This window comes from Lepidochelys olivacea (genome assembly GCF_965140295.1).
Source record: "Lepidochelys olivacea isolate rLepOli2 genome assembly, chromosome: 10".
NCBI classification, from domain to species: domain Eukaryota; kingdom Metazoa; phylum Chordata; order Testudines; family Cheloniidae; genus Lepidochelys; species Lepidochelys olivacea.
Window position 1 is genome coordinate 80,867,807 of NC_140420.1, and position 13,405 is coordinate 80,881,211.

Sequence of the window (13,405 nt, forward strand, 5' to 3'; positions counted from 1 at the left end):
TCCAAATAGCCCTGAAACAGAACCCATAATTCCATCTAAACTTTGGAGTCCCCTCTTTCGAAAGATACCAGACTGCAGAACAGTTTCCTGCCTGGCTATTAGGCCTTGTGAATATTCCTGATATGATACTATCCTATCAACTAACAAAGAAGTATGCAAATTTTATCTCTTTTATGCAATAGTCGGCTAGTTTCCCTTATTCACATGGGTTTTTCACACAGCAACAGGCAAACAAATTAAAATCTGTGAATCTGTGATTAGGAAGAAGAAAACATTTTTGCAAGAGGAAAATGTGATTCTGAAACTACAGAATCTGGCAGGATGTCTTAACAGCAGGTGGGGTACCTGAAATTGCGCATACCTCATTTTTTAAATTGACTAGATTTCAGGTTAGTGGTGTCCCTTTAACAGCAGCATGCTTAGCCATCGATCCTTTTATAAAATTTCCTGCACACTTCCTTCAGTATCATTGCTGATTTTTTTTTTCATGGAATTTGGATGAATTTTGGGTTAGCTTTGAGCGTTCATTAGATTCTGGAAGAAAATACTTCACATCATCAAGAAAATCATCTTGTTTCTACTGTGTTTTGAAATTTGCAGCATTCATCCAGCTGGTAATGTCAGCATGTTGTATTTGTGGATGGCAGTAATCAATAGCTTCTCTCTTTTTACTGATGTGCATCATAAACCTGAAAATAGTGAGGATGTTATCATTCTTAGGCAATCTTGCTGGATAGCAAAAAGCTTTTTACATTCCTTTTCTTTTTACAAATACCTTTAACACTGAAAACAATAGCAGCTAAACGAATATATAACAATTTCTGTACAGTTGATAAAATAGACAAATATATGTTCAGTGAGAGAAAAGCAATACGTTAAACTTCTAAATTAGTTCAGTTTATTATTAAGTAATTCATTTATAAAAATTTCCTACCCAACAATCCCACATGCTTATTAGTTCCTCTTTTGTTCCATGCTGCAACATTTCAGAAGTTCTCCTTCTGTTGTTTGCTCCTATGAAATATTGACATCTTAGGTTAAATAATAAAAGAAAGGTGACACTATGTTAAAGCACAGTTCAATTTTCACTTAAAGATAGCACATAATTCTTTCCATTGGTACAATCTTAACAATACTATTGATCGTTTTCATTACTGTAGGGGAGTCATCAACAGAAACTCATTTAGAGGGTTCTCGAAAGCAACAAATAATAGGATTTGGAGCAAACAGATGATAATTCTGTTTGTGGTCAAAGTCCAAAAAATATATACAACTAGGAGTCCAAAAGATTAGCATGTAAAAATACCTTCTAGTCAATGCAGCACAAGATCTGTATAACACTTTTCCAGGGTCCAATGGCATTTACTATTTCTAAACAGCTAATTATATTCTGCTCCCCAGCTAGTTTTACAAGAAAGCCATTTAAAACTGGGTATGAATATAGATAAATAATTAGAATCACTTTAATAAAGCCTATCTTGAAACCCCTTCATAAATTTATAACCATATAATTCACTCTGCAGCAGGAACATGTCAGAGATGTTTGCCTGGTATTAGAATCTGACTGTAGGAAGGTTTTTAAGAGAGGCTTTTGAAAATAGTCTAGTGCTGCCATCAGCTACCCTTTCTGAGACACATCCTGAGAAGTACTGAACATTCAAAACTAATGGCCCCGGTCCAGCAATGAGCTCCACGTAGGCAGACTCTGCACTGGCACAGAGCCCCATTGATCTTTCTGTGGGTCTGCATGGGGGCAAAGGTCTGTTCAGGTGGATCCAATTGCAGAATTGGGGCCAAAGGATCCTGAACAAAAAGGGTTTGGGTGAGCTTTACACAAGCATCCAAACTACTAATCATCAGTATCTCTGCTTTTTTGGGATGAAGGAGGATTGGTGAATATTGGTAAAACTGGTTTGAACCTGAAGCTAGAAACCCTAATTATAAATCTGTTATAAAAACAAATTTTAAATCAAAATATATGAGCACCTTAATGATGCCCTAATTCAAAATGTTTTTGAAGCCATTCCCTTTTGTCTTTATGCCACTGTTTCATCCATAGATGTTTGAAGTTCTGAGTCAGCTGATCATAGATAACTTGGGAGTGAGACGTTGGTTGTTTAAAGTGGACAATGAATTTGGAGGAAATGGCACTGCATATTGTGACATTGCCAGGCACCTGAAATGCTACCACTGGGCCCAGAAGGAATGTCAGAGATACAAGACTGAGATGTGGAGGAAGAAATGGGCACATGTAAGTTAGTGAGAAGCTGGGTATCTTATTCTCTGGGACCGTTTGTTTTGTTTTATGTTGGGTATCTCTGTATGGAGTGGGTCATGCTCACAAAAGCAAGCACATTGTCATGCACCCCCTTCCATGGGATTTTTGCTTGGTTGGGGAACATTTAGCTTCGTCTGGAGTTTTCAGAGGAGTTCTGCAGGCGGAGGTGGCTGAGGAAATTTGCTGAATTAATGTGTACTCAGCTCCTGTGGACATGCCCCTGGCTTGCACTGGCCTCTTATATTAACACCTTAACTTTACAAGAAATTGAACTTTATCTTGTGGAATTATTTGAGTAGCAAGTTTTATAATATTTTATTCACATATAATAATAATAGTAGTACCTTCTCTTCTAGAGCGCTTTTCATCCCTAGACCTCAACGCACTTTACAAAGGAGGTAGCATCATTATCATTATCCCCATTTTACAGATGGGGAAACGACTTGCCTAGTGTCACTCAGCAGGGCAGAGTGTTAAACCAAAGAGTGTTATTTATGTAAAAGCGGCAAAGAGGCCTGTGGCACCTTATAGACTAACAGACGTATTGGAGCATATTGGAGCAATACGTCTGTTCGTCTATAAGGTGCCACAGGACTTTTTGCCGTTTTTACAGATCCAGACTAACACGGCTACCCTTCTGATACTTATTTATGTGAATCATTATAAATAGGTGTCCCAGATCAACAGGATGAACACTAGAACCTCTTATACTGAGGTTTGATTTTCAGTGGTGCTGACTATTTACATTGATTTCAGTGGGAGTTGTGCGTGTCTATGGGCGATCAGTATCTCTGATCAGAAGTGTGTATCTGTTTTATCGAGTAGAAAAAACACATGGCTTTACATTCCTAAACATGAACATGAGCAAATGTCACCATGCTTCCATGTTACTTGTCTGTTTGCTGGTGGCTGTTGCTATGCTACAAGTAGTGTGTAATAACAGAGCACGTATTACTTGCCCCAGCTTGTGCATAAATGAGGTGTTGCAAAGGTTTTTAATTCTGTTGTTGCCTTCTGGAAATTAATCCAGCTCCTAGTATTATAAATTTCTCTCCACTGAAGACTTGCTTGAGTGAACAGTTGTTTGGGCCAGATTAATCTCTGATGTAAGTCTATTGACTTAAAGCATAAAAGTGAAGAGGAAATATTAGCAGGGATTAATTTGGTTCATTGTGTTTAATGGCAAGCTGGGAAGTTCACTAAACTAATGTAAGAAAACATGATTTAAATAAGACAGTTAATCAGAAACTTGAGAGGAGCAAATAAAATCGTTAGCTCAATAACTATGGGGGTGGGCACAAAATAAAGGGGATTTCTATTGTTAAAACTTCACTTTTCTAATCATACTCTGTCTTCATCTGTTGCTGTGCTGAATTCAGTAGATAGCCAGGGCAGTGGATTCTGATTTGCAGAAAGTTTGGGTGGCTACAAAAATGATGGACAGCCACAAACAAAATGATGTAAATGTTATGACCTTTCAGCTTTCATTTGTGTAGCTTTTAGTCAGTGTACAAGTTTGTTCTTTACAAATTGTTGGACTGAATTCATTGGATCCGTTTCTTTCAGAATTTGAATTCTGATGCAAATTAGATTAATTTTAGTTCAAGGTCTGTGAATATTTAAGTCTTTCATGCCAAATTTATTCCCATTAAATTCAGAAGAGTTGTATCAGTGAAGAATATGCCCCATCTTCCTATTTTAAATAAAGAAATATTTACTGCAGTTTAGCTTTTTTAATTCAATCAAGAATAGTTAGAAAGTGTAACATTTGATTGCATTGCATAGTATAATATATTTCAAATTGTGCTGGTTAAACTTATTTTAAATTTTGATCATTGCAAAGTAATAGTGCTGTGTGATATGAAACTTTCTGTGCAAACAATGAGGGTTAGATTCTCCAGTCTTCTCAGGCTCCCTTGCTCTGCATAAGCATGACCAGTGCAAAGTGGACTTAAAACAGCCAGAGATGGCCAGTGGAGAACATTGCCTGTGCCAGCGAGCTCTCTGCTTGCATAAAGCTGTCAGAGGTAGCATACCAACCCCCTGTGACAGCTGCCCATGTGGAAGGGGAAGAAGGCACTCCAGAGCACAGCTGCACTACATCTGCTCCTCCACTGGTATAAGTTCCTTGAGAGTCCTTGCACGAGTGGCTTAAGTCAGAGCTATTCTCCTGCCATTTTAACTGCCCTCAGGGCCTGATGGCTCAGAAACAGGGAGTTATAACTGGTTTCCTTATGGTTCCCCCACTTCTACTGCATTTAGGTGGAGCTCAGACACAGATAAGAATATGCCCCTTAAAAACTCCTACAACATGAACGCTTACCAAAGTTGAAAAACAAGGAATGGTACACTTGATATAATTTCCTACAAGCATGTCAGCAGGAAAGCCTCTCTAAATCCAGGCCAGTATTTCAGCGAGCGTAGGTGAAAGAACAAAACACGTTGCCATTGAGAGCATCTTGTCCAGAAATGAGAGTTGACATGTTCTGCCTTCTGAGTTGAGCTCTTTTTTGTAAGCATGGAGACCTTTCTTATATATAATGACTTGCAATCTCCACTAAGTATTACCATTGAGAGCAGAGGATTAAAATTATCCTTTGTTACAGAGTACCATTGTAATGATACACATTTAGACATCAAAGGCATTAGTTTATGGGCACAGGCATGCTTTAATGTCCGATTGCAGTATGTAGACCTGTTTCTTTCGATAATGAAGACATTGTGTCATTGGCCTAAGCTGCCACATACAAAACATATGTTGGCAGGTTATTAAAAAATTCAGCTTCTTGATGAAAGACTATCCTGCAGGCTAAGAGTATAGAGAAAAGACTCTCCATTCTGGTAGAATTATTAGTAATGAGAATATGACTGTAAGCACTAAATTATGTTAATACTTACAAATAGCATCATTTGCATAGCAGTTTATGACACGATACCAAGATTTTTCTCATTGGTATGTAGTAGGCAACAGATTAAAAATAATGTAGTTTGTGAGTTTGAACTGTATAAGAATCTATTCCATCTAAAACAGGGTGATTTTAGATTCCTCATTTCAAGCATAACATTGGGCAAACTAAAATGCATGACAAGATGAGTGAGGTATTTTATCCTGTTAAATTAATGTAGCATCTGAGATATCTGAGAGATTACTTTGCAGCTGCAATTGGGGTGAAATCTGAGGAGTATGTTAACGTTGACTGCAGTGGACCCACTTATGGAGCAAGGCACTACTCAGTATGAGCAAGGGTATCAGTGTCTGACTCTTGTATGATCAGATAGTGCTGAAAAGCCTCAGCACCTCAGTGGCATTTTCCAGTTTGTATTTTGCAATGTAAACGACTCTGGGTAAAAGTAAAATGTTATCTAGCTAAAATCTGTGAAGCTTATCTACGTCAAACATGTGTGCTACCTTTTCTACCTATACACTATCACTTTCCATCCTTATTTAGGTATTGTCTTCAAACAGTAGTCAGAGTCCATTTATAACCAAGAGCCTGTGCCTATTCCCATTGAAGGATTGGCCTGAAAGTTTTGGCAACTCCACTAGCAATAGAGAATGTAGTAAGCATTATTATTGGTGATCTGTTTTGCATGTGGAGGTACTACTGTAATAGTATTTGGCAACGAATTTTCCAAAGCACCTTAGACGTTAGATTTCTAACTCTCATTAAAAGTCAGTGCAAGTTAGGTGCCTAACACTCTTAGGCACTTTTGAAAATCCTACCCATATTTAGTTTTTCCACCATCATATGCCATTATTTTTAAAGGGATAAAAATAAATCACTAGCCTCCTGTCTGTCTTAGTTACTTCTTTTGGTATCTGAAAACATGAGACTTTCAGAGTCTGTACACAGAGGAGGGCTGCAACCAAAGTTTTATTTTTTTGAGTCCGAAAACTTTCTGTGAATTTGAAATTCACCCTCTCGACTGCTCCCACTGTTAGAGAGTTGCACTAGAAACTCTGTAATTATGTTTGCATTTGTTTTACCCTGAAAAACACAGTTTATAGCCCCAGAATTTACGTGAAAATGAACATGTTCCATAACCAGAGCTGGACCTGTTTAATGAGGAACTTGCTCTGGAATGCTCTATAATTCTCCCACTAGCTTCAGTGTTACTATTCTGTGAACTTTGAAAATCACCCCTTTGTCAAATCTGTCTTTGGGAGTCTGTTTTATCACTTCTCTAGAGCTAACTTCTTACAGTTATAAGTCTTCAATGGAACACAGAGCACTCATTAGAAAATGGCTTGAAAATGGTTGGCTGGAGTTGGTGACAGCTGTTACACAGTAAAGACTGCAAGGAGCAGAGGTGGCCAGGTGAGGGCGCTCAGAGCAGCTCAGTGCTGCGGAAGAAGATAGGGAAACTTCAGTGCTTCCCTGATTTCTCCAGCTGACGGACTTGCTGTGGCTCACCAGAAGGGAATCCAGTGGTGGCAGCCAAAACAGGAGTGCAGCAGTGGGGTTCTTCTGCAGACCCTAATAAACCCCCAGATCCCCAGGCACTACCTCGGGGCAGTAGCCCAGGAGAGTGTTCTGACTGGTGTCAGAAGTCAGCAGTCCACTAGGCTCTGCAAGATACCAAAACCAAAAGGCTGTGTTGTTATCAGGCTCAGAGCGGAGAAAAAAGAAAAGGAGTACTTGTGGCACCTTAGAGACTAACCAATTTATTTGAGCATGAGCTTTCGTGAGCTACAGCTCACTTCATCGGATGCATACTGTGGAAAATACAGAAGATGGTTTTAAACATACAAACCATGAAAAAATGGGTGTTTACCACTACAAAAGGGTGGGGGGAGAGAAAACCTTTTGTAGTGGTAAGCACCCATTTTTTCATGGTTTGTATGTGTAAAAGCATCTTCTGTATTTTCCACAGTATGCATCTGATGAAGTGAGCTGTAGCTCACGAAAGCTCATGCTCAAATAAATTGGTTAGTCTCTAAGGTGCCACAAGTACTCCTTTTCTTTTTGCGAATACAGACTAACACGGCTGTTACTCTGAAACCTGTCATTAGTGGAGAAAAAGACATTCTCTAGAAATGCACAGTATTTGATCTTAGTGATCTTCTTTCTCATCTTAATAAATCTTTGGTTAATTAGACCAGCTGAGTCTCTGACTGCTGGTTGGAGAGAGAAGTGAAACAGCCTCTAAGATGAGATAGGAAGCAGGGTGTTCTGGAGCCTGCCCACTCAGGATTCTCACTCCAAAAAGCACACAGACTAGGGAATAGTGTGCTGCAAAGGTGTCACTTGAAGGGCTATGGTCTGACAAGCATACAGAAAATATCAAATGACTGTCACAGTTACCAGCGAACTGCACCTCTGCTCCCTCCTGGTTTCTCTTGAGTGCATCTCCTCTCAAGCCAACACCTCTCTCTAGGGGTAGAATCACACAATTTTCCCCCTCTCAGGCTCTGGGCTGCAGTCTCCTGTGATCAACCATCATTACCTCAGCAGGTCTGATGTATCTTTAGTGACTTCAGTTCTGTTCCCTCTGGGGACAATAACAGAGTTGCCTTTCTGTTTGTTCTTCCAACAGCCCCTTTGAATTAAAGCAATGAAGGTATATGGTAAACATTCCATTACCCCAGTATAAGTCTATCTCAATACAAGGTTACATTTCCGTCTTCATAGATTGTTGCATCACAGCTCCATATCCGCCACAATGACCACAGACTTGAACTAGTTTCAGGGGCTTAAGGTGACAGGAAGTTTTAAAGATAAGGAACCCTAGGTTGGGGGCAGAGAAAGGGATGAGTGCAGGAGATGTTGAAGAGGAGAGAAGTGAAGGTGGCATAGAGAAAAGCAAACTGAATATGGCAGCAGTGGAAGAGAAGGTTTAACATTACAAATTGGCCAGTAGCAACAGAGCCGTTAGAACGCTCTGAATCGTACATCTGTTGCTGAAAGAAAAAGGCTCTTTAACACACAACGTATCGTTTTATTTAAGTTTTACGGTTTTTTAAATCACTGTTTCTGACTATATCACTGTAATTTTGTCATTATTATTTGTATTACTGCTGCACCTCGGAGCCCTAGTCATGGACCAGAACACCAAACAAAGACATCTAGGTCCTGGTTAACTCACTAAAATTAGTGATAGAGATTTCAAATCTTTTCAGAGGCAGATAAAGCACAGAAAACTCAAATTTCCATCAGTATTGACTAAATATTTTAACACTGGTTTTAGGATTTGAGATTGATCACCGTTGGAAAATCCCAGGTTAGATGCCAGAAATAGCCAACCGTTGCCTTAACATTTAACATTATTGATCATTTTTCAAAAATTCCTTAAAAAAAGAATTAAATAAATTCAGAGATTATCTGAAAATCAGGAATAGTAGTAAAGAGGTGTATAACTTTTTGCCTAGGGTTCCACAAGGAAAATAAGCCTTATGAACAGTTTTCATCACACTTTGCATCTTTCCAAAAGTAAGGAACTCAAAATAAGCAGCAAAATAAGTATTTATCAACCAACTCAAAATATAACTACAAGACTGCCAAAGCCTTAACTTCAAGCTTTATAACTAAGCTCTGTTATTCTCTTATACACATTAATGTTGCTGAACATGTACTTTCCACTTCCTAAAACTCATACTTATTCTTATCACATTTGTTAATCACATTCTGTAACAGATTCTAAAATAGTCTGGTGCCAGAAATGTTACAGAGATTGCTGGGGTTCACAAACAGTTGAGTTGTGTTTGCTGACATACCTACTAAGGGTCTGTGGAAAAAATTCTTTAAACAAGCGGTCTTTCCTGCTGATTTTATTGATTTCACATGCAGTTTTTGGTATGATCATTTTTCCAGCCTGAAGGAGACCAGAAACACAGAGAGTTGCACAGAAAATCCACATAGAATATTTTGAAAGGTGTGACAGGCTTTTAAAATTTCTTTTAATTTAATGTGGTGTACAGTCAGATGGTAAAAATTATCTTGGCTAAAGGAACAGATCCCTGCTAGCTTCAAACTGTGCAGTTCAGGGTTGTTTCCTCCCTAACGAATATAGCCAGTGCTCCATCAACAGACTACCTTGAGTAGTTTACATATTTATTATATCTGAGAACGATCTGCAGTGTTCTCATTCCAGTCAATTATTATATTTATGTAGCTGCTGGAGTTATGTTTCAGGTGATTCTTAAATCCTAAGTAAATAACAAAGCATGATAATTGTATCCTTTGGTTAAATTAAGACCATGATATCCATTCCTAGGACCTACAATAATCAGATATGCAAGCTGTTGGTTTGTATGTCCTATTGATTTAATATGCTTCTAATCAGTACATAAAGCTATAGGCCTGCAGTGTTAATTTTTCATATGCTTACAAAGTACCCTTTGATTTTCTGTCACGCGTTAATTACAGTGTTTTGCCATTAAATAGGAAGCTTTGTGTAAACTAATTACTAGGTAATCATTGTCTACCGCAAGCGTGCTGTTTGTACCTTTTATTTTATTCTAAAAATGCACAGATCTCGCAGTCTGGAACCACTATACCTTCCAGCCATTAGCTCTCACTAATTCATAGCATTATTGTGTTAGGATTGTAGGAGTTGTAATTGTTGTGGTATCAGTGCTGTTAATTACCGGAGTAAACAGTTGAAATGGTGCCAAGGTCTATTGTACAAGGCAGAGAGAAGGAGGTTTAAATGTTACTTCCACCATCTGGGGACTGGAGTAGAGGCAAATGCTAGAAAACAGCAGTGAGGCAATATCAGAACTTCAGCTCCAGGGTTTTAGGCCATATGGATCTAGAATATTTTGAATCAATTGAAGTTAACTGCCAGTTTTTAGCAATAACAGTGTGGAAGGAGAGGATAAAGCAAGAACACTAAAGAAATCTGAAAATTGTTAGTGTTATCACATGCAATAAAATGCCTGTTTGGATTATTTTAAAAATGTTTGTTTTGCTAAAATCCGAAAAGACAAGTCTAAGACTAAAAGAAGTTCAACCGTGTGTCACTTGTGAAACATGACATAGTTTTTCTCATTCTGCTCTGTAGGTTGTTTTGAAAAATAGCTCTGTAGTTTACATGGAGTACTTGTGAATTTACTGAGATTATCCATACAAGGCTTTTTAGTAGTTTATTTTTTAAATCACACTTTTAAAATGCACTTAGATTTTTTTCTCTATGGAAGCAGACAAAGAGGATGGCCAATGAAATAAAGCAAATTATGTAGAATTTGTAGAATTATGTAAAAAAATATATTTTTTAAACACTTGGAAAATCTAGTGAACTTGAGGGGGCATGAACTGAGCATGTATTCCTAGGGTCTGATACACCAAAAGTGTGCACTCAGGTGCTACTCTCATAGGAATTACTATCTAAGGCTCTGATCCTGCAAACATTTTGCCTGTGAGTGTTTCCACTGACTTCAAATTTTTATTTTTTTTTAAAAAAGAAAACCTTTGTTTGGGAAAATATTATTAAGAAAACATAGTATTACCCCAGCCCTCCATAGAGAAATGGGTTTATTGGGAAAATTATTTATTTGGGAAATTAGGATCCTATCTTGCAAAACACTTACACATGTGCTTCTCTTTAAGCACAAAATAGAACTCCACCAGTCACATTGGTTAAAAAAAAAGCCATTGTATAAAATTGTCATAATCACAATTAAATTACACTTGTGCTGTGTATAAATCTGCATGGCTATTTGATAATATCACTTTGCCTCTAAGCTCCTCTTTCTGTCTGATTTTTGGTGGCACTGGATATAGTGTTTTTTATATTTAATTTTCTCCAAATTTTGTTTTCCAAGGTGAAATCTACAAAAATAAAAAAAGAGGTCTCTGTAGCTTGCTGCCATTACTGGTTTCGTATCATTGAGAGGAAATAGAAGGGATCTCTCTTTCTAAACAGTCCTGGTTTATTTATTTTTTTTATTGGTCTGTTAGCAGATGTTGAAGTAGTTCAGGGCACAATGTAAACATGCTTTTAAATAGAGGTATTGTAAGTAGCAAAGTATACAATGAAACTGGAGCAATGGGGGTTTTTTGGACTAGGACAATGTTCTCTGCTTTTTTGTGTGCATGTAGCTGAATTTAGAATTAAAAGAAGTGCTTGATCTTTATATATTGAAATCCTCAGCGTGCAGAGTGACAGCATGAGCCAGAAGAGAAAACCATGGCCCCATGTGGTGTGAAAAAAGGAACAGCAGTTTAAGTGCTGGAAAGTTGAAAGAGAACTAACCTCCTTGTTCTTGTAGTCAAGGAAAGTGGTTGTTTTGTGCTCTCATATCGAAGCATAGCATATGTGCCTCAGTTTGACAAAAAGCCTCTTGAGTCAAAGCAATCCTGTGTGCTGATCCAAAACGAAGGCCACAATAATGAGGGACGGGCCTCTCAAGAAGCAGTGAGTAGATAATACTACATAAGTAGAGAATTCTATGTAGTGTTCTCTCCATTCTACTTAATGCAAGTCGAAACCACGGTGAATTGCTTGCCATCCAGCCGAAATGGGCCATTAGCTATCAGGGAAAATTGTCTTTGCTACTTTCAGCAGATGGAGCAAATATTTTACAAAGCAATTTTACATACAAAAAACATTTGTGTTACTTGGTAATGACGGCTGTTTTACATGATGTTACCTTCTCCCAGAACATATTTTTTTAGCTCATGGAAGGCAAAATTGGCACTTTTTAATTTTAAAATTTGCAGTTAACAATTAAATGTTCGTTCTCAAACCAGCTTTTAAACTTTAAGTAGGTGTGTGGTAGGCAATGTATCATGTCCAAAACCGTTTCCGTCCCCCCCCCCAACCTTTCAAAATGTTTTTGGTCTTTAGCCTAGATTAGGTATCATATACCTGTCTGGACAAGAAAGAATATCCACTCTTTGTCAGTTGCAAATAAGGGAGCACTGACAGTAAGGTGGGACAGCAGTCAGGACATAAGCTTTAGACTCTTCCCATGCTTGCCAGTGCTTGTAAGAATATAAGAGTAAATAGGGTCGGACATAATACAAAGGAGAGCAGATCCTCAGCTGGTATAGCTGTCATAACTCCATTTGGAGCTATGGCAATTTACAACCCTTTGTACTGTTCTTCTCTGGCCCATTCGGCTTTTTGCAGCATCGTTGGAGCCATGTTGGTCCCAGGATACGAGAGATAAGGTAGGTGAGGTAATATCTTTTATTGAACCAGCTTCTCTTGGTAGAAGGAACAAGCTTTTGAGCCACACAGAGCCCTTCCTTCCTCAGGTCTGAAGAAGAGCTCTGTGTAGTTCAAAAGTTTGTGCCTTCTACGCACAGAAGTTGGTACAATAAAAGACATTACGTCTCCTACCTTATCTCTCCCATTCCTCTTTACTTATCTGGGATTTCTTTCTTTGCTCTATTTGCTTCTAAGGCCCACATAGCTTCCTTTCACTCTGATACCATCTATAAGCCCCAGGCCTTTCTCATGCACTCCGCTCCACAGCTTCTTTCTATCCTGGGTCTCTAGGCCTATTTCTCTCTTCTCTTCTCTTCTCTTCCTTTCTTTGTTGCCTGATCTTTCTCAACTAGATCTGCTCTCTGTTCCTTCCAGACACCCCACCTCCTGTCCTAACATTATCTCTTGTGGCTACTATTATTGTCACACAGCCTTGCAAATTTCTGTTTGCTCTAGGGCCAGGAATATTTTTTGATAGAAGAGGAAAAAATAATTATTTTTCTTGCTCATCCATCATTATGGCAAAGAGCAGGTAAGCAGACTTTGTGCCTGGGCTTGTCATGTAAAGTGCAACAAAAAAATATCGGTGCTGACCCTTTTTTGCTGGCACAGAGAAACATGAGCGGAGAGGTTAAATTCAGTAAGCCTATCATTCTGCATCAGTCTGGGGCCACAATTCAGATCATAAGAGTAAGTTCTGCTGAGCTACTGTCCAACTTAAATAAAATTGTCATGAAGATCAGAAACTCTTTTAAAAGGTCTGGCTTCATGAGTAAATGTCTGAACTACTGGTTTGAGGGGGGTTGAATTTTATTTTAATGAATTCTCTCCTCTCTGCTATACTCCGTGTAGTTGGCAGTATTACCTCTCTAGGGGCACACAGTGATGGAGACACTTCAGCTAGGAACTAGATTATTAAGGGAACTTCAGGTGGGTTTGATCCCAGTTCTACTGAGAAAATTTGAAAAATGT

The 13,405-nt window shown here is 38.4% G+C and overlaps 1 protein-coding gene across 1 annotated transcript in view; it reads left to right on the forward strand.

Annotated features, from left to right (window-relative positions):
* IQCH (IQ motif containing H) overlaps nucleotides 1–13,405 on the forward strand; it is a 106,012-nt gene that overhangs the window by 49,020 nt on the left and 43,587 nt on the right. Inside the window, exon 14 of the mRNA XM_084641774.1 lies at nucleotides 2,060–2,251. Coding sequence (XP_084497900.1) covers nucleotides 2,060–2,251 — 192 coding nt within the window. The remainder of the gene's footprint in view (nucleotides 1–2,059; nucleotides 2,252–13,405) is intronic.